Raw genomic sequence first — 21,535 nt, 5'->3', positions numbered from 1 at the left:
GACCCACAGAGGTCAAGAGTACACCCTAAGTCCAGCCAGGGCTCGGGGTCACACCAGCCAAGGAGAAGCAGGGCCTCCAGTGTGATTCTAGGCGAGCTTCCCAGCACCATGGCCCCAAAGCTAGTTTCAGCTATTATTTCACCAGAGCTGGGTCTCCCTACCTGGGGATGGACTAACAATGAGAGTTAGAGCTGGGAGACAGCAGGGGAGGCCCTCAGCATGGCGTGCCCCACGTTCAGTCGTGCCCCACGTTCAGTCGTTCAGTCGGTGGAAGAGGCTATCTAATTACTAAAGGTGATGGAGACACCCAGGAGGGCAAAGGCCACGTGCCCCACGTTCAGTCGTTCAGTCGGTGGAAGAGGCTATCTAATTACTAAAGGTGATGGAGACACCCAGGAGGGCAAAGGCCACGGGGCTGACATTCCAGCAGATTAACCAGCGCCTCTGGCCTCCCTCCAGAACCTAGAGCTCTGTCTAGGCAGTGGGCCGCAGGCTACCTGGCTGCCTAGGCTGGGAACTCACCATGCAGTGCACACTGGATCATCCCACTAAGAAACTCAGATAAGTCATCTGCCACTAGAGTGGCATGGTTGGCAGAATATGAATGACAACAGGGACAACAAGCAAAGGTGAGATAGGAGGCCAGAGGGGTCCGGGAGGCAGTGGTGGGTATAATCTGTGTATGCGAGGACCCAACTGAAGGAATGGTGATGACGTCATATTGATGCCAGTGGGGCTCTGGCTTCCAGCAGACATGCCAAAAGGCCCTGGGGGCCACAGCCTGGACCGACAAGCTGGACAAGCCTGCAAACAGCTACGGGGTTGGGAGCTGGATGTATCTTTTGGTCCCTAAGTACTCAAATATGCTCCCCAGGGACCAATGGCATGCTCTGTCTGTGCCTTGGGGGAGACCTCTGAAATCCAATTTGTCTTGTCCCCTCTCTTCCGCTCTCTGTTCCTGTTGAGATACATGGAGCCTATGCAGGGTTTAGCCCCAACTTCTCTTCACCCTTACATACCTTAGGGTCTGATGGGCTCACTACCTTTACAGGGTACAGTGAGTGGAAATTGTTTCCATTTGCTTTGCTTCTGTTTGATGAGTGCCTGGTCTGTTCCAGCAGTGAACGTGGATCATTTAACTGCACATCAGAACCTTAACATTTAGCATACCTGGCGGTGCTGTGGATGCATACTGATGTTATCTTCATTTTACAGATGAAGAACCTAGAGGCCAGAGACTGAGAGCCTTGCCCAGCTCGGCCCAACACCAGAGTCTGGTCTCTGCCTTACTACCCCATGGCTCGGCAGAGCTGAAGGCCAGGCCTTGGCTCGAAGGCCTCCTCTCATTTTCCTACCCCATTTACACCGTTAGCAGCTTCACTGCAAGACCACATCCACTCCTCTCCCACAGTCCTCCAGCCCCAGCCCACCTGTGCTAGGGGAGGGGTCCTTCTCTAACCACTGCTCTCCTGAGAAGCCAGTGTGTCAGACCATAGGCACAACCATGCTGCCATTTGCAGTGCTGGTGAGCCGGAACCACACACCCTGCATCTGGACTCCAAGGGTAGATGACCCAGACGCCATGCTCTGAGCTGGTAGAGGGGGAAACTGCACTCCAAAGGGCATCCCCAGCCCTTCTGGGTATACCTTCATTTTTCAGAGTATATTGGGGGGTTCTTGGGAGTCCCCCTCCGGGTGCCCCACACATAGACTCTGGCAGTCTCTGCAGGGAAAGGATCCAAGTAGGGTTGGGACACACAGAAGTAAGTCAGGGAAATAAAAGACAGATGTAGGGGCTGGGGAAACCTGGTCGTGAAAGAGGGGCATTGACCAAATCTCTTGCACCCAGCAACACCTAGCATGGGACGGAACAATTGGCAGGACGTGGATGCAGAAGAGCCCAGACCTCCCAGACATTATTGTGGGCACCAGAGAGGTGTCCGAGCTCACAGGGCGACAGAACAGGATAACTTTCTCTAGACAGAGAGCCTGGAACAGACCCGATGATATCACCTCGTCTGTTCAAAGCAGAGCTAGGAACCACTGCCCTGTCCCTCGAAAAGGTTTTGTGTTCCAGGGTACCCCAGTAAGCTAGTCTCTCCAGCAAACAGGAAAAGTACAACTCACCCCCATATGGCTTGCGACCAGACTAAAGCCAGCAGCAGGTGCTGGGGATGTATTGAAAGGTAGGCCAGGGCTCATTAAGGATGGGGAGTGCTCCAATTCTCTTAGGAAGTCATTCTTTCTCCCGAAACCAGAAAATGGGAAGCAAAGCACCTTGGCTGGTGACACCCTTCTAGAGACAAGACTCCCCTCAAATCCACAAGCCAGCGCCTGCCTTCATGTGGAAATGCCTAGATAATCCCATCACACACAGCTCCCTGTTTCCACTCAACTGCAAGGCCCACTCTGTCCAGTCTTCAGATGATGAAGCCAAGAAGAGAAGACCCTTGGTTAGTGCCAATCAGTGTGTGACCCTGGGATCCTAGAGACATTGTCTTTCCCTCACAGCTTTGTCAAGAACAGCATGCTCCTCTCAGAGGGCAGTGAGCCCGGAGGGGTAGGATGTAGTGACCTAGCTAACACCCCTGCCTGGCCATCTGTGTGTCCCTGCTATCAGACGCTGGCACCTCCATGGACTTTTCTATTTCTGAACACAGAGCCTATGCTCCTTTTCCTGCCCTGATAGTAGCTAAGGTCAGAATTGAGGTGGGGCAAAGGTGGATTCAGGGGCTGCCACCACCCCTTTGGGTAATGCTACTCTTAGGGGACCAACCCCTAATCATGCCAAAACTGACACCAAGGTCAGAAGACCTTAGCGTGGCTTCCTATTAGGAGGCATACCCTGGCACAACCTGCCCACAAAGAGGAGTGTGGCCAGGGCAAGATCAAGGCTGTGGATTAGGGGAAATGGGCAAGGAACCCCTGGCCACCCTGCACCAACCTGCAACTCCGATCACACCCAAACTGGTCACTTCTGAAGGCCCCTTATCAGGTACAAACACCCTACACGGAGGGCTTTTTCCTTTTCCTTCTCTGTGCATATTCACAGACTGTCGCCTTCCGCCTAGTAAAGGACAGCGGCTCACACCTAACTATGGTCTGAGCTGCAGACACAGGCTTCAAGCTTCCCAGACAGGATCCTGCGGCCACTACCACCATTGTCACTGAGATGCAGAGGCCGCTGGCGGAAAGACAGTTTCTCCAGGCCTTGGCCCTAAGGCTGACTCAGTCACTCCCGGCAAGGCAAAGGAAATCCTACCCAGCTTAGACACAGCCTCAATGTCAACTCCTCTCCGAAGACTTCCCGGATCTCTCCAACTAGACTTTCCATCAGGGCTGGTCTCTCCACCGCCACAAGCTTCCAGGCTAGCACACAGTTGGGCGCCAAGGCTCAGACGACAGTTTGATCCATTGAACATTGATCATCCCTGGCCTTATTAACCGAACGGGGCAGAGTGAGTTCCCATCCTCTGAGAGCCTGCACCCTGAGTACAGAAGAGTGCATGTTCATACAGGGCACTTAAGGGACATGCCGGCCCAGGACAGCGCTGCTCAGGAGAGGCCCCGGGGGTACCAATCATGACTGGACATTCATCCCACACCCATTCTCACAGTAGGAACCTATCACAAGGATGCCTCCTCCTACAGCTGAGAAGAAAGGAAGGCTCAGGAAATGCCGTGATTTGAACCCATTCATAGAGCTTGGACTCAGGTCTCTGGGTGTCGTCCCGTCCCGTCCCGTGTTCACCCCCCACCCCCCACCCCCCCCAACCCCCCACCCCCCCCCCCCCCCCCCGTCAGTCCTAGACTCAGGGCTAGAGCCAGAGGCCACTTCAGGAAACACAAAGGGTGGGGGTATCACAAACTAACATCCTCAAAGTCCCAGCACAAACCTGTGGGCAGAAACAGCTTAAACTTGAACTCTGTGCACAGGAACCCAGTACTTCCTAATAAACCCTGCACATCGCTGCTTGGCTCTTCCCCATTTGGGGGGTGGGGGGGGAGTAAACCAGTGCACACTGCCTGCCTGCTTCACCGGCCCTCACCCTAACAAGGGGCACCAACACCTTCCACACCTGCCAGATTCTGACTATGGTGAGAGGGGGATCTGGGTCAGAGACAGGCTTCCCATGCCCTAGATAACCTCACGATGCAAACTAGCCCAGCTTCTGTACCATAGCCGCCTTCAGTGGGCCTAAGTCTCAGAGGCATCGCGGCCTTCCCAGAGCCCAGGGCAAGCAAGACCTCTATGTGGAAGTCCCTGGACCTACCACTTACTAGCCCAGCCCAAGGCAGCCTGAAAACTTTCAGCATCTCTGGAGAAGATCTTATTACTGGGGAGAGGAAAGGCTGTGTATACCTACCCCGCCCCGCCCCCATCTTGATTCACCCCTCCCAAGGACCACTCAGAGGGGTCCCAGGTCCCTAAAAAGGTGGCTCCCTCCAGGAAGTTCACCCAGCTGTCCATCCAAAAGGTGAGGGAACAATACAGGACTGAAGTAGGCCAAGCTGGAGTCCCAGACAGCGGAAACACGCCAAGATCCACTTAGACTACTTTATGGCCTGGGCCCTGGGTAAACTGATGCACAATCGGATGGGACACGGATTTGAGCGGTGCGGGGGAACTGGATATCAGGCCCCCTTCCTCTTGCACACTAGGGACCCAAGTTCCCCAAGAAGAAGGTCCAAGAGAAGCTGGGGCAATGAAGATGGGACAGTCACACTATCTCTAGATGAGGGGCCCTCACCCACAGACACAGGCGCATCACCTGTCCCCTGGTGCCCCAGGGCATCCTCTGGTAGTGTGGAGGTAGCGAGGGACTAAGGGTCTGGGGTCGGGGTGGAGCCTACCCCTAGCGGGCCGGGTCCGGCTGCGGGAGCGGCTCCTCTGTCGCTGCAGCCGGGGCCGCCGCAGCAGCCGGTAGTAGTAGGACGGCCTCCCGTTGCTCTTCCTGGCGTTGCCACCCGCGGACATGCTGCCGCCCGCCGGGCACCGGGCCAGGCCTGGGCGCTCACACGGGCCCCATCGGCCGCTCCGGACCGCCCGGCGGGCGCCCCGCACTCTCCCGCGCTCCGGTGCAGCAGCCGCCGAGGCCAAGGCTGCCCGACAAAGTAGCTCCAACTCCTCCTCCTCCCCCGCCTCCCCCGTTCCGCCTAGAGCAGCCGGCCCCTCTGCAGGGGCCCGGGACCCGGAGGCCGGGCTGGCACCCGCCCGGAAAGTCAGTGCGGGCGAAATCCTGGCCTGGAGTCACCGGGGCGCCGCGGCCCAGGAGTGTCCCTGTCCCGCTGGAGGGACCCCAGGAGCATCCTAATTCCGACGCCCGGGCCTTAGACTCCACATCGCATCTGGGGCGCCCGGAGCAAACCATGGCACAGCAGATGCAGTGGTGCATGCATTATCTGCATACACACCAAGGCTAGGCACGTGCAATGAGGGTCCTAGGACGAGGGGTTCCTGATGACTGGACTGAAACATGGCCAGAAGTGAGCGGCGCACACAGCTCTGCAGGAACTCCTCAGTCATGTTGAAAGTCTTCCTTGTCTCTGTTGCCTAAGATACTAAGTTGTTCTTTACATTTAGAAGGTAGTCCCGTCTTATAAAAATACAGCTTTCATAGCATTGGGATTATTTTGTGTATTTCAAGCACACATAAAGAATAAAAGGCACACCTGTGTAACCAGAAGGTTTTGCCAAGCCATTTTGCCCCATCCCCCCAAATAAATCCCCAGGGGTGTCTGAATTTTTCCTCCCCTCCGACATTTTTAGTAGCACTAGTGAGGCTGAAGGCAGAAAGATCCCAGACTCAGGGTGGAGAGCAGAAACTGACGCTTGCAAAAGGGAAACATCAGCTGTCTCTATTACCAGAAGCGCTAAGTCCTCTACAGCTCCAGAAACTTTCCGTGGCTCCCCAGAGCACAAAGCTACAAAGGCAACCATCTCTTTGGTACTGGAAGCGCCAGGAATCCAGCACCAGTCAAACCACCTGCAGTCTCACCCCTACCAGACCTCCTGCCTTGACCCAGTTTGCTCCAGGCCAGCTCTCAGCCCTCGGTTCAGCTTCTGACCAGTAATCTACCTGCTCCTCCCTCTGCCCCCCATTTTCTTTAGGTCTTCCTCCTCTACAGGGAGTCCCTGACCCTTCTGATAACTAGGTGGCTTCCCTTTCTCTCTCTGTCCCCACAGCAACATGAATCTTTTAAGTTAACCACACCACCTACCAGACTTCCATCCCTTCAAGTACAGAAGGGGAAACTGAGGACCTAAAAAATGTGCACATGCGTGCATGTGTTGACTTGCGTGTGTGTGTGTGTGTGTGTAATTTGTCTCAGTCACAGAAAGTGTAATGGCACACTTGCACGAACTCTCTAGGGAAGTGGAGTGGACTAGTCACAGGTGGTGCTTGAGGCTGTCTGGAAGCCGGGTAGGGCAGCCTAAGCAGGAATCCAGGCCAGGTTTTTCTCCTCACAAGAGAAGCCCCCATCCTGGCTCCTCAGTCAGGGAGGCAGGGAGGAAGGGCCTCCAGTGGGGTGTGTGTGGGGGGGGGGGGGGTGGATCACAGCTGGAAGCCAGGCGCCTTCCCGGGACCTGGGGAGGTGGGGGGGCAGTTCTCTTAACGCAGCTGTAGAGATCCCACAGCCTCCCGTCCTCCGGTCTCTCTTCCCAGAACACCGGACCCGACCGGGCCACTAATGTGCACCCAGCCATTGGATTCCAGGCCCAGGTGTGGGCAGAGTCCTCCTTCAGAGCACCTCCTGCAAAGGTGGGCTCTCAGCCATCCCGCTACACCCGTAGCATTTCTGGGGTGAACGATCTAGTTTTAGAAGTTGGAAGTCCCCACCTGAAAGTCTGAGTTCTCTTGACCCATTCTGCTTCCCTTTGGGCCTGCTCAGCTGGATTCCCTGAAGACTAGGGGAAGGCTGACAGGTGGAGCGCAGGCTCTGGTCTGGCCCCCAGCAGGCAGTAATAGGGATGCTTTTGGTGGCCTTGGAGGAGCAGGACTGAAGTTTAGGACCCCATCTGTAAACAGCAGGATTCCAAAGGTCTGGCCTGATTCTACAGGCCCATGGTGAGTGCTGAGAACGGTGACAAGGGAAAGGCCTGGCTCCCTGCCAGGCCTCTTGTCTCAGTCCTAGACCCAGGAGGCAACAAAAGCTGCTTCCTGCAGCCCAGCAGAGCATCTGGAACCAATCCTCCTCCAGAGCCTGCAGCCTCTACCTGGAAATGGCCTCCTCCTCACTAGCACAGTTTCCCAAACTGAGGGCTGCCACCACCCGCTCCCAGTAGGGAAGCCCTCCGAGATTTCCTCAAACAGACAGACTTCCCAGGCCCTGAAGCAGGAGCTTGGGGGCCTACAGGAAAAGTCTGGATTTGATCTGCCACCCTGACCCACTTCCAGAGGGACACCTGAGTGAGAAAGTGACACACATCTCTCCATCTACTGGGTGGGGTTTCCAGACTGTAGTCTCCAACTGCCCCCAGCTCATAAAGCAGGCATTTTCTAGCATCGTGTAAGGTGTCTGACCCAGTGGCTGCGGATGGAGCCTAGACACGGGCCCTCTCAGTAAGTGCCAGGCCGGAAACACGGCTCACCAAATCAGATCTAGTCCCCACCACCATCTTCACCTTTCCTCAAAAGACCCACCAGACGGCTGAGGGCTTGAAGACCTGAGCCAGATCCCTGGAAACCTGTGTTAAGAGGAGAGCCAACTAACACCTGCAAGTTGTTCTCTGACTTCAGGACTGCAGCTGCATGCATGGGTCCACACTCAATAAATAAACGTAAAAGAAGGAAGAGGAAGGAGAAAAAGAATACCAAGTTCATCACAAAGCAGCCATTCCTCTGCCTCCAAAGGTTCTCGTCACTTGCCCCATTGATAGGATGGCTGCCACCTTCAAGGCCAGAAAACCAACAGCAAATCACACTCCACCCACAAGGAAGGAAGGGCTGAGAGCTAAAAGGCCAAGTACACTGTGTACCAGGCCAGGGCCAGGTCTGAAGAGGAACCAGTCCCAGACAGTCCTGAGTAATACTAGGGCACTGAGTTTGAAGGCTAAGCCTGGTGGTGGCGGTGCACACCTTTAATTCCAGCCAGCACTGGGGAAGCAGAGGCAGACAGATCTCTGTGAGTTCAAAGCTAGGTCTACAGAGCGAGTTCCAGGCCAGTCAGGACTACACAGAGAAACCCCATTTTGGGGTGGGGAGAGTTTGACAGCAAGCATGTGACCAAATTACCTTCAAAAAGCTTGACAATGCCAATGGAATGCTAGGGCGAGTCACTAAGCGCTTCAGTTGACCTGGCTTTCACGCAGAGAACATTTTGCAAGGAAGGAAACGCTGCCACCAAGAATGAGGTGTTGGGGCTGGCAAGCTAAGCTCAACCATCAAGAGCACTGGCCGCTGTTCCAGGGGACCGGGGTTAGATTCCCAGCACCCACAAGATGGCTCCTACAACCATCTGTAACTCTAGTTCAGGTGATCCACTGCCTCTTCAGGCACCAGGCATGCGTGTGGCGCAGACATGTATGCAGGCACCACACCCATGCATGGAGAGATGAGAAAGTGTGGGGTCACAGCCTGACCTGGGGCTGTTGGAAGATGGAGTCTGGGTCTGTAGCAGTTGGCCCACCTTTGCATGTATCCACGGCAGATCCTGCCCTCAGCACCCCACACAGTCAATCATTTAATTTCCCGGTGACCCTAGAAGGCAGGTGGCTTACTATTTTTTCCAAAAACAATATTGGAGACAAGAGAGTAAGTTCGTCTTACTTAAGATCACAGGGCTTCCAGTCGGATCTGAACCCAGGGGATGGATTTGCGAAGGCCTTAGGGGCAAGTAAGATTTAGGACAAACAGCCTGGGTCTTACCTTCAGAGCTAGCATTTTCCAGGGACAAGAGAAGCCAGGGTAAGGAGGAAGTGAGTTTCTAGCAGTGCCCACCCTGGCCCGATACAATGGTGTCTGGAGAGCTCAGACCTGTCAGGTTTCCTGTCTGGACCTGGGTAGGCTGTACTGATCAGGAAGTCCCTAGCTAGGCAGGCAGCTCTGCATACATCCGCCTCCTCAGCCAGCTCCACCTCTAACTCTTTAGCCTGGGCACTCACGGTTAAGGTCACAGTCTCCCCCTCAGGATGCTGTCTGTCTAACAGGCAATGACGGCTTCCTGCATCCACTGTTTATCCAGAAATGAGGCTGAACCAGGAGCCAGGGATGCAGAGCCTGGTTCCATCCAAAAGTGGAAGGCACAGACTAACTTTCAAAGGAGTCCTGCTTGGGCACCCTGAGCCAGGCAGGCATCCACAGCATCCCAAACTCCCCTCCCAAAAGCCACCCATACATTTAATGACATCCTTTGTAGAATGGCTGAGACAGAGCAGGCAAGACCCCAGGCTGGAAGAACAGCGACCAGTCAAGTACAGACTTTTGAGCTCCTGCAGACAGTCTGCCTCAGGAAATATGAGTGAGTGCCTTCCAAACAAGCCACCCACACTGACAGAATGGGGTCCTAGGAGAGGACTGGGTCTAACCAGAGCAAAGTGACAGGGTATGTGACCTCTGTCACTATCTCTGAGCCTGTGGAAGGACTCAGCTGAGCCCACACACCTGTGGTTTTATGGGAATCTAAAAACGTTCTCCCAGCTCTAAAGCCCTCCCTAAGCTCCTGCTCCCATCCCAGCCTATTCTCTAGAAACCCGGAGAAGGAAAAACATCTTCCTGCTCTTGTCAACAGCACACTGTTAGCCTATCCTGGGGTACAACTGGAGAGTGGTGGGACCAGCACCCAATCCACAGCCGCTTAGGGTATGCCCACCCTCAGCCCTCCCACCAGCAGTGGACCTCATCTGAGTGGAGGAAATGACCCTTTCACAGTGGGTAAGAGCCAGGCTGGAGCTTCCCCAGGGGATCCCCTCAGCTACCCAGGCTGCTTTCTTCTCTGGCAGAATCAGAATGCCTAGCATGTGATGCTCCCCAGATGCCAGGGTCCCACTTCAGCAGCAGCAGGAAGCTCAGGTCCCAGGCCCTAGAGAGGTGAGCTCCACTGCCTACCAGCAGCACTGGCCCTCAGTGTTCTCCAGTTCTTGACGCCTGTGCTCCTGTCGGCCCAGATGGCCTGGCCTGAAGGTATGCCCTCTTTCTCTGCTTCTTCCCCCTGCCCTGACCCAAAAAGCCTGCCCAGTTCCAGGGGGGCCCCAACACAGCTCTCATGTCCTCTTCTCAGCCCCACCATTGGCCCAGTCTCAGGTCTTCAGCTCCTCCTCTCCATCCCGTGAAGATAACAGACTGATCTACTACACCCATCAGGCCACCAGAGGAGGTACCAGATGGTCTCAGTGTGAGGTCAGAGCCCTCCTCCCTCCTTTCTCAGGCATGCCAGCCTGGTCATCTGTGAACCCTGTAGGCCTGGCACTGGCCTAGGTTCCAAGGGGAGGGGCCTCACTGCTCTCTGCAGAGCCCAGGGAAGAGGACAGCTGACTTAGCCCTGCAGCCGATGCCCAGTAGCCCAGGTGGGAGTTGCAAGGATTAGGGATAGGCTTCAGAGTAAGAGTTAGCTCATCGGTGCTGAGTGGGAAGGCTGAGGGCTATATTTCACCTTTCGGGGCCTCCCAGGAGAACCAGAGAACAGTGGATCGCAGCCTCAGTGGGTTTCTTGAGAGGAGATCCCAGCAGAGCAGACTCAAGCTTGGGAGAGGTGGTGGCAGCCCTGGAAAGAAGTAGAGGAACCCACCTGACCCACAGTCAGCATGGAGAACTGAGGGGAAATCCTGGAAGACCGTGGGGAGGAGGCGTCACGGCACCGAGCTAGAAGGCTATGGGAGTCAACAAGGGAGAGAGCAGGGTGTATTCTGAGAGGGAAAACAGCGTAAGGAAAGGGACAGGGGACATGGAGCCACCAGTGTGGACAGTTGCAGAGCTGAAGCGGGAGCAAAGGAGGAAATCAAGATCAGAGACAGGGAGAGGCTGCCCTGGGGCCTGGCTTGAGGCTTAGTTCTATCAGAGGCTGGGCTACTATGAATAAATCAAAGGACCTCTCTGGTCCTCACTCTGCAACCATGAAAGGGCTAGCTCTCATGATGTAAGCCTGCAGGTGCATGGCTGGGTTGGGGTGCTCACTCAGGAATACACTTCGGGGTCCCAGCATCACTAAACCTAATTCTGCAGGCAGTTGGGAGTAGAATTTTTTTTTTTTTTGATGGAGTAAGGGCTAAATCTAGGTCTTGCAGAATGCTATGTCCAAGAGCTCTATGAACAGCAAGAACTCCAGCCCACTATTACTTTTTCCACCCTAAAATTCTAGGCAGTCTGGCTCTACGGTACAAGGTGCCTCAAATCCTCTTGCATGTACCCCAGCCAGGACTCTAAGCACCAGCAAGCCAACGCAGTCGGCCCCAGGCCCTTTGCAGAGCTGCCTCAGCCAACTCATTCACAACCCGAAGCATCTCAGCTGCTGTGCTCTGACTCTGCACCACACATTCGGAGCCCTTCCGTGACCACCTGAGCCTAGGTCACTTTGGCGCAGTCTCCCTGAGATGTACTTCTGTTCTGATTTATTTCTTTCAACTTTCAGACCTCCTGAAACCCTTTTATTTGTGTATTTGAGTGTTTCCTAGTTGTTCTCCTCCAAACCTTGTTCACAGCCAGGTCCCAGTGCAGACAGAGCTCAGTGTCTCATGAATATGGTAAGGGAAGGAAGCCGGGCTCGAAGCTGGCATTCTCAGGACAGCCGTGGGCTCAGGGGTAACTGACTTCCTCTCTTCTCAAGACCTGGGTTTTCTTCCAGGTGACTGTGGCTGGCGCGCAGGAGGGATTATGTTCCCAAGGCAGCCTGGGGCTCATCAGGCCAGGGTATGCTCCTGACTCTTCTCAAGAATGATTGAAAGTCAGCATTTAGGAATGAATGAATGAATGCCTTTCCTTTGCCATCTGCCTTTGATCAAGTCTCTGGGCCACAGCTCGTGCCTCCTGGTCGGCCTGGGTACACCGCCAGGGCCTCGAACAATGAGTGTCTGTGCTCGGTCCCACGAGGGAAGCGGGAGCCACTGAAGAAGAAGAAAGAGGAGCCTGGGGACCACCTGACCTCACAGCTGGCATCCTAAGGTCACACAGGAGTGAAATGCAGCTTCTGCCTCCCTCACCCCTGAAGGCCCCTGAGAGTGAGAACAATGAACCCTGCCACCACCCTGGGAACAGCATTTGACCTGGAAATTCTACCAGGGGCAAGAGGAAGGGCTGGGGCCCTACAGTTTCAGCGCCTGCTCAAACAGGAAGGAGCAGAAGGTTTGGGGTCAAGGAAAACAAGTTCAAGGTCACCCTGGAACTAGCAAGTCCAGCTAAGCCTTGTACATCCTCAGATGAATCTTTCTGTTGATTAATGGTCAGCTCACATGAATGGGAAGAGAGCGTGGCCAGGACCACCCACGACGCACGACAGAAAGTAAAATTTGTCCAGCCCCCTCTACCAAACCTGGCAGACAAGGAACTCACTACTTTACAGGACCAGTCCCTGGCCTTTCTCCCAGAATTGTGTTCCACACCTAGGAACTGAAAAATGTCTTGGGGGCCTCCCCACCCCATAACCAGGGTGCAGGGCTGGGGACTACCCAGGGTCCTCCCCCTTCCCAGCAACAGGCTAGTGCTGCAGGCTCCCCAAGGAGCAGTCAGTGGTAGACATCGCAGGTCCCTCTTGACTACAATGCTGAGGCAGGGGGCTGACCTCTGGCTGGCCCTCTCCAAGAGCCCAGAAGACATAAGCAAGAGCCTTGACACGGTCTCAGTGCCACTGAATCCCTTCGCACCCAGCACCAGGGACATCCTGCGACATAGAGGCCTCAGCATAGCCCCTGAACGCCTTGGCCCCTCCTCGTCCCTACAGTCCTTGCCCCAGGAAGATGGATGGTAATGCCAGAACTTTCTGGACCTGCACCCTCTGGCCTTGGTTTAGCGAGCCCCCCTGTTGGGTTCACTTAAACTGGCTTCCATGCATACACATCTCCCTCCACTCCCAGCCTACAAGCTCTTCCGAGGTCCAGCCAGGCCAGCAACTACTCAGCAACCAGGACCATTGGCTAGTGCATCCCTTGTCAGGGGAAGCACCCCGGCAAAGTCTTTGTCTTGTACCTAAGCCTGGGGCTTTTAGATGGTCTGGGGTGAGTATTAGGATGGCAGGTTCCCAGGCCCACCTTAGAGTCTGGGTTAGCTAGTCTGGAGAAGGGACTCACTCCGTGGAGTGAGGACTTCCTGAAGCTCCCAGAGACCCTGCCTCATCATTCAAGCACCAAGAGTACAGGTATAAGCCCCCATGCTGGGCTGTGCTGGGCACTTCTGCAGCAGGAGATGGGCCCGTGGATGATTCTGAAGGTCACACCTATCGTCCTCGTAGGCTCTGTGTGGAGCTCCCAACAGAAATGATCATACAGTCTGTTCCCCACATCATCACCCATGTGCCTCACAGTGTACAAGACCATGTGAGGTCCAGAGCAGTTTGCAGAGTTACCCTACTGACACCCCAGGTTCCCCAAAAGTGGTTTGGAGTGAGGGGCCCAGCGGGTCAGCTCAGGTCAGGAAGCACCCTGACTGGCCCCCTTTGTCCTGGTCTCTGTGTTCCCTGACTTGACCAGGTCCTGGGCTGATATCCCCTTACGCCTCTGATAGGCACCGTATCCCTTACAAGACTAAGAGAGACACAGTCTCAACCAAGACAGCACTGCCAAGCGTGGCCATGTCCTCCAGTCACCCTCCCCCTGTGCTGAACACAGCTGGCACTAGAGGTCAGGCCCAGAGGGGTGGCATGAACAGGGTCACATGGCCCCCACTTATGAATGTAATAGAGCACTCGGTCTCTGCCAGACAGTGTTCGTTCATTCAGTGAGCACTTATAAAGCCCTCGAGAGTGGACATGAGGACTCTCAGCCACAGGCACAGCCTTGGTGAGTGATAAAGACCCGGTCTCTACAGCCTGCCCCTGTAGAGCCCCGCACTGTCCCAGTGTTTATCACTGTTCCCAGGTTACTAAGCTGCTGACTGACGACCAAGAGCAAAGGAAGCAGGGCTGCGTACAAATCCAGTGTCTTTTAGCAACAAGGCTGAGGGCCAGATCTGGTTCTAGCTAGGCCAGTGGGCATCACCAGTTTCTACTCCTCACCTTCCCAACTCCCTAGACTCGCCAGTCCCAGCGCGCATCAGTCTCTCTGCAGTCTCCTGTGACCCAGGATACAATCTCCAGCACCCATCTTCACAAACATCACTCAGGGCTATGGAGCCACTGCGTCTAGCTCTGGAGAGCCCACAGCACTCAGTTGTCCCTGACACACACACGCTCTCTCACATCTAGAGTCCACTCCCGGGCCTGCTGGGGCCCCTCTTCTGACACACCTCTCTCAAGCTACCTGATCGACCCCCACTCACCCGTCCTTTCCACAAAAGTAGCTCCTACCTTTGCAAGTCTGAACTCCACCCACTCTCCCAGGGGACACTCCTTCTCAATGCACTGTGCAGTGAGACTCATCGCACACCTGTCTCCGCTGGCACAAGGGACTCTCCCTGAGGGTCAAGTCCCTGTCTGCCTGGCTCATCACCTGGCAACCTCACACGCCAGTGCTGAGAGTCATATGGCCAATGTCTATTAGGAGGTAGGTGGGCCAAAGCACTGTGTACATGTGTACACACATGTGAGTGTACTCTGAGTATACGGAAAAACACTGGGTACATGTGTGCACGTGTGTGTACTCTGGAGTATACAGAAAGGCACTGGATACATGTGTGCACACGTGTGTATACTCTGGAGTATACAAAAAAGCACTGGGTACATGTGCACACATGTGTGTACTCTGAGTATATGGAAAAACACTGGGTACATGTGTGCACATGTGTGTGTACTCTGAGTATACAGAAAAGCACTGGGTACATGTGTGCACACATGTGTATACTCTGGAGTATACAGAAAAGTACTGGGTACATGTGTGCACACATGTGTATACTCTGGAGTATACAAAAAAGCACTGGGTACATGTGCACACATGTGTGTACTCTGAGTATATGGAAAAACACTGGGTACATGTGTGCACATGTGTGTGTACTCTGGAGTATACGGAAAAGCACTGGGCACATGTATGCACACATGTGTGTGTACTCTGGAGTATACAGAAAAGCACTGGGTACATGTGCACACATGTGTGTACTCTGGAGTATACAGAAAAGCACTGGGTACATGTGTGCACACGTGTGTATACTCTGGAGTATACAGAAAAGCGGTGGGCACATGTGTGCACACATGTGTGTACTTTGGAGGCCCTCAGACCTCAGACTTCCAGCCCGGGCATCATGACCCTTCCAAGCTGTTGGCAAAGCAGACCAAAGGTCCTGCATCTCTGCCGCAGAGCAGAAATGATTCGTCTTCCCCCCAGCCCATGCTTCACAACCCATCGATGGCTTTCACTTCCCCGCTAGCTTTCACGGGAGTGGCGCCTTTCTGCCATTTAATAATGCATTTGGCTCACTGCTTCTCTCCCAGGAGAAAACCAAGACTTGGCTCCCACTCCACACAGGCCGTGTGTCACTCAGGAACTCATTTAAAGCCTGAACCTTGAACCTCACATTTAGGCTCAGCGGGCAGGGCCCACCCCTCTCACCTCCCTCTTGCCTTCATCTGTGGGCTGGGAAGTGCTGGTGCCCTGGCGCCTTTCAAGGCTTGTTCTGAGGCAGGAGTCACCTCTGGTCCTTCTGGCGCCCAACCCCACATACGCCAAGGGAGCGTGCCAGGTTCAAAGTTGACTTTATATGTCACATGACTGTCTCCTTTCATGTTAACCAAAACCTTTAGAAGCCAAAGGGCACTGGAACCATTGACAGACAGAAAAACAAGGCCTTGGCCACTGGGAGCCTCCCTTAGGTTGCATTGCAAGCTGATGGTGGCTTCCAGAGAGTGGAGGCTGGGAGCTGCAGGGAGCTCCTCGCTGTGCTGTGCAGGCAGAGGAAGCCCAGAGAGTTAGGTGGTGGCAGCCTGAGAGCCACAGTCTCACCTCCTGTGTTCCGTGGGCTAAGTCCCCTGACTTAATGGCTGGATTCACAATTCTGCTCCGCAGACAGGCTTCCTCCCAGGACTTTCACGTGACTGGATGAGGCACCATGTGGGAAGCTGCCTTGTAAACTAGCCAGTCCCAGCACACGTCATTTTTGCAAGTCAGAACAGTGGACTCAGGAAGCCCTGGCAGCTCCAGGTGACATATGACCCAAAAGCTCAGACCCAGGCAGAAGATGAGACCCCCCTCCTCAAACCACAAGCAGCTCCCTCACCTGCCACCAGCCCCCTCTCGGTACAGTCACTCCAGGGGGCCTGGGCCAGGCCCCCTCTGCCAGCCACCCCTGTCACGCTAGCATCTTAGGATCAAGGCAGAAAGAGGATGAGTGGGGCAGGAGGCCTGGCCTAGAGGAAGAGCATATGGCAAGATGTAGGGTTGGGATGACCTCTGACCTGAGTGCAGTCCTTGAGAGGACTCTCAGAAGAGCCTGTTCTGTGCAGCGTACCCACTAAGGTGTCTCCGCCCGCGGGACACTCTTCCCTCACCAAGGCCACGTTCCAAAGTCCCCGTTCACAGAAGTCTTTACTGACACCCCGTCACAATTATGCCATCATGCAACTGTCCTTGGAGTGCCTGCCTGCTCTTCACTGTCCTGACCGCTCTCTCAGAACTACAGGCACGGCTAACAGTTCCTCCCTTCCCTCTCTCGGCAGGAACCAGCGCACAGTAGGTCCTCAGAAGGTAGCCCCAAGCCTGAGGATTCCCATCCCGCTTCAGTCAACACCAGATGAAGTGAGACTCAAGTGAGTTTGGGGGCTGAGAGAGCCTGGCATATTCTCTAGGTCTGTGTGGACTCCGGTATTATTTTTAGTCCCTGAGCCAGGGCCATCTAGTGAGCAGCCCGGAGGCTCCTGACCCACACTCACAGTGGCTCTCTTTCTCCACCTGCTGACCTCCTGAGGCATCGATGCCAGCCTGCAGACAGCTCAGGAGCAAGGCCCAGCCCGTCTCCAGCCTTGCACACAAGCTGCCTCCCCAGCCCCTCCCACTCACGGGCACATGAATACACTTACACAAGTGTACACATGGATACATACACATGCACACAGTGTGCATTCATACTCAAATGCATGCATAGGCACCCATGTGTGTGCACAGTGACTAACATGCCAGGACCCATGGCTTCTCTGGAGCCTGATGTGCCATCTCTTGAGAGGGATGGCGGTCTGGCTCTCTAAGGCTCCCAAGAGCACCAACAGAAGTGCAGCCATCAGGGAGGCATGCTGACAGGAACAGCGCCCTCTTGGCCTGACTGGGCATGAGGATGTCCTAGGTCTTCTTAGGTTGTCACTGTCTGTTTTCTTCCTCCCGGGTGTCCCACGCCCCACATCCACCAGCAAGGGGCCTCCCTCCTTTCCCTACGGAGCTGATGGTGCACCCCACCTTCTGCCAGCCCAGACCTGCACGTCACTCCGAATGGCTCACCTGCCCAGGCTTGTGCTAGGACAGGCGTGGCCGGTGACAGTGCACAAGGCTGCCCAGGGCCACAGTATCTTAGTGTGGGGTTCCTGTGCCAAAGGCCATATCACCCCTCCGAAGACCTACCATGTCAGGTACTGCTGGGCCCAAAGAGAGGGGTAAAACCCCAAACATGAGCCCTCATAAAGCCAAGTCTAGCCAGTCGCGGCCCCTGCCCCACACTACTGCTCCCGCCCCCTCTTCTCATTGCTCAGTGCTCCAGGGTCTCCAAGACTGCCGTTGGGAAGCTGAGCTTTTAGCATCTACCCTGAGGTGTATGGGGGCAATTCCCAGGAACTGGTACTTGAAAACCCAAGTCTAGAAAGGGTCACTGTGTGTGCCCAAGAGTGCTCCAATACAGTCCCTGTCCCTAGAGAGCCGATATTTTAGTGACGTGTTTGTTCTCCCCCAGGGGCATGAAGACAGGGGCTGCAGCTAAGGAAGAGAAGACATTCAGGAGGTAATCCAGGAAGGCTTCCCAGAGGAGGTAGCAGCTGGGCTACCTGGCTGGTGTGGGATATAAGGTGAGCCCACTGAGTTTCGTGGACAGGGTTTGATGCAGCCCAGGCAAGCTTCCAATTTACTATGTAGCTGAGGAGAACCTCAAACCTCTTGACTTTTCAGCCTCTAATTCTTGAGTGCTGGGAAGGTATACGCTACTACGCCTGATTTTATTCAGTACTGGGGAGGAAACTCGGAGCCCCCACACACTAGGCAAGCACTCTATGAACCGAACCACATCTCCAAGCCAGGACTGAGGTCAACTGAAGCCTGCTGGCAACAGCTCCCTTCCAGCTGTAGAGCTGAGTCTTTTAGGCACAGAATGAGGCACTTTCAGGCCAGGTCCTGAGGTCACCTCTGTCATGGCAGTGCCCAGGGGTGCCACGGTGGGGTAGAGTCTGCCAGGTCTTGAACTCCTACAGGAAAGAACGTCTTTGAGCTACCTGTACAACCTACCCCAGTGTGTTTCACAGCACCCTGCAGTCAGCCAGGAAGTTCTTCCCCGTATCTAACCTATATCTCTCTTGCTGAAATGTACACCCACCTTGCTGTGGAGACAGGAATAACAAAGGCCAGAGGCTGAGCCTTACTGGTTGTTTGGAGAGCAGAGAAGGTGGCAGGAGGGTGGGGGGAAGCTGATGGGCAGAGACACAGCCCCTGGCGCTGAGGAGAATGGACAAGGCCCTCTTTGTGTGCATGATTAATTTACAGGCCTGGGGAGGGCCACAGGAACGTCCTGCAGGGCCTCGGAGGCTTCCCTGACCCAATTTAGAAGCTGTGTTTATTGTGTTGCTCGTGTCAAACCTTCCCGGCGAGGTCTCTATTCCCAGCGTGCCCATGAATTTTCCGGGGGTTTAATCGTACACAATCTGAGAACAATTTATTAAGAAGATTAAAACCCCCAAATATGCTTCTGCATGGTCTATGAAATGTGGCAAATTGATGGTCGGCCATGGGCAGACTTCCTCCGGCAGACAGATCCCGCTGCAGAGCTGTGGGAGCAGGGAGAGGTGTGGGGTGTGGGCCCCCAGGCAGAGGAGTCTAGGGCAACAGTGTGGGCTAGGATGCAGTCACGTGGTAGTGTGCTTGCCGAGCATGCCTAGACCCTGGTCCCATCCCAGCACCAAATCAGCCACACAAAGTGTGAGGCCAGCATGGGCTATATGAGACCCTCACCCAAAAAATAAAACAAAAAAGAACTCCAGAACCCTAGAGAGTGGGCAGTGTTGAAAGTCGGGCCCTGGATTCAAAGACCTCACAGCCACTGTGCCCACTGTTCCTCTTCCACGCAGCTCCCTGGGCCACTCAACCCTCCTTCTAGACTGGAGCTCTTCGTGTCCCACTCTGAGCCCTTCTTTCCTCACCCGACCCTGAGGTCTCCTGGAGGAGGTCGGGGCTAGGTCCTCCTACCAGGGAGGGACTTTTCAATCCCACCCTTCCTGGGATGTGGACCAGGGCAGGCCTCACTGGAGCAAAGCTGAAGAGAAGAGAGGAATGAGGGGTCCCAGCCACTCCTTGGAGGCTCAGGGAAGATGGCTCTTGAGGACCTGAGCTGACTGCACAGCCCTGCAGGCCACTTGCTGCTTCCATCCAGACTTTGTTAAACTCCACACATAACTGATGTGCCTAGGCCAGGAAACAAAGACTGGAAGGGCTGGGGTTCAAACCCAGAGTCTACCCTAGCATGTAAGTCTGAGCCTCTGGATCTTCCACCTCGGTCCTTAGCTGCGATGCCTCTGTCTCCATGACGACTTTTGGTGGACTCAGATCCACTCTCCACATCCCTCAGCTAGCCTCCAGCCTCAGTATCTCAAAACTTGTTGTTTTTCAGGTCTGACCTTGAACCCAAACTGACGTCCCAAAAGCCTGATACACAGGCTGCCAGCATGGGCCCACACGGGACCCACTCCCCTCTGTGTTTTCTCTACGGTCTTCTCTGGAGCCGCCTGCTCGCTGGACTCTAGTTCCTTTTTAAAATAAGCTTATTTTCCCTGTTTCTTATTTCCAAATTCTCAAGATCTACATTCAATGCCATCTCCACAAAGCCTTCCCAGGATAGCAAATCAACTTACTGCAGGAGACGGGTTCTCCCTGGTCCAGCCACTGAGTATGCAGCTCATTGCCCCACCCTACCCCCACCCCAGACACTCCTGGAAGACAGGCTGTCACTGTTAGGTGCAGGAAGCAAGCGTACTTGCCTACTGTGGTCTACCTGAAGAGACCGTTAGTCCCTGATAGTAAGGGTGACCAGAGCAGCCTGTGCCAGCCTGTGGACCCTGTTCCCTGGTCACAGTGAGAATCCTTGTCTTTACCCCTGCTATGGAGGAGTCCCTGATAAAGCCTGTCAACCTCTTTATAGAGAAACCTATTTAAAATGCATAAGATATGGATCTCTGTGAGTTCAAGGCCAGTCTGGTCTGCAGAGTTAGTTCTAGGACAGTCGGGACTGTTTCACAGAGAAACCTTGTCTCAAAAAGCTGCCCCCCCCCCGAAAAAAAGGCACAAGGTAAACCATGGGGGCCAGGAACTGTGGGATGGTTCCATGGGTATAAATATCAAGACTGAGAACCTGAGTTCTGATCCCCAGAGGCCATGTCAAAGCAGGGTGCAGCAATGCAAGCACACACTTTTGTGATCTCAGCAGCTCTATAAGGGAGGAGAGAAGAGAAAAGACTGCGCAGAACTCCCCAGTCACTGAGCCTGCAGCCAAGAGACCCTAAAATGTGCTTATCAAGTTAGTCAAGAAGGAAAGGTGAGAACCCTACCCACACTATCCTCTGATCCCACACGCGGGCTGGGGCACATGGGCACCCATACCACCTCCCACATAAACAAATACAAATAAGCAGACATACCATACACACAAACACACACCATACACTCACACCACACACACTCTCCCCCATACACTCACCACACACACACAAACACACACACAAATAATAAGCGTACACTGGACTAGAAAGGAAAACAATGGCACTACATTGTGCTTATCAAGTACTCTCTAGAACACTGTAGTGATTTGTGCTTTTTTTATTTGCGCCTGCAATCCTGAGATCTAGAGCTAATAACGACTGTCATTTTGAGGTGTGATGAGCAAAAACAGTATTATTTCAAGATATCCACAGCTACCCTATAACACAGAAGCGGTGATTTCTACAAAATCACTGCATGGAGAATGCTAGGGCGGCTTATCGCCTACGACGATAATTGAAGGGATTGCCGTGTATAATTGTAATTAGAGGTTAGGGGAATGAAGGCGGGGTAGGAATCTTTTCTCCTGCTCCAGGGTTTAGTGCTCTGGAACTCATGCAGAGACTCCGGGCGAGAGCCCTGAGGTGGCATGTGGAGTGGGGGTGGACTTGTCCTGGACCAGATTCTGGCTGTGTGACCTGGAAGCCTCTGTCTCTGCTCTACCACTGCGGTCCCAGCACCAAGCACCCAGGCCTTATTCCTGGTATGGCTGCCCTCGTGGTTGCCAAAGCCCCCCAATGACTC

The 21,535-nt window shown here is 54.4% G+C and overlaps 1 protein-coding gene across 7 annotated transcripts in view; it reads right to left on the bottom strand.

The window, feature by feature from the left end:
- Positions 1-21,535, bottom strand: part of Dab2ip (DAB2 interacting protein) — a 174,442-nt gene that overhangs the window by 105,207 nt on the left and 47,700 nt on the right. For 2 of the 7 annotated variants that reach the window (XM_057754506.1, XM_057754504.1), the window contains exon 1: positions 4,855-5,118. The exons of 3 other annotated variants lie outside the window; for them this stretch is intronic. In XM_057754506.1, coding sequence (XP_057610489.1) covers positions 4,855-4,978 — 124 coding nt within the window. In that variant the 5' untranslated portion in view covers positions 4,979-5,118. Of the gene's footprint in view, positions 1-3,262; positions 3,282-4,854; positions 5,119-21,535 lie in introns of those variants that run through there. 2 more of the 7 variants (XM_057754502.1, XM_057754512.1) reach the window with 2 other exon arrangements.

This window comes from Chionomys nivalis, chromosome 22, assembly GCF_950005125.1.
Source record: "Chionomys nivalis chromosome 22, mChiNiv1.1, whole genome shotgun sequence".
In the NCBI taxonomy this organism is placed as follows: Eukaryota; Metazoa; Chordata; class Mammalia; order Rodentia; family Cricetidae; genus Chionomys; species Chionomys nivalis.
Note: the sequence above shows the minus strand (reverse complement) of the source record. Positions and strands in the feature narration are given on the sequence as shown.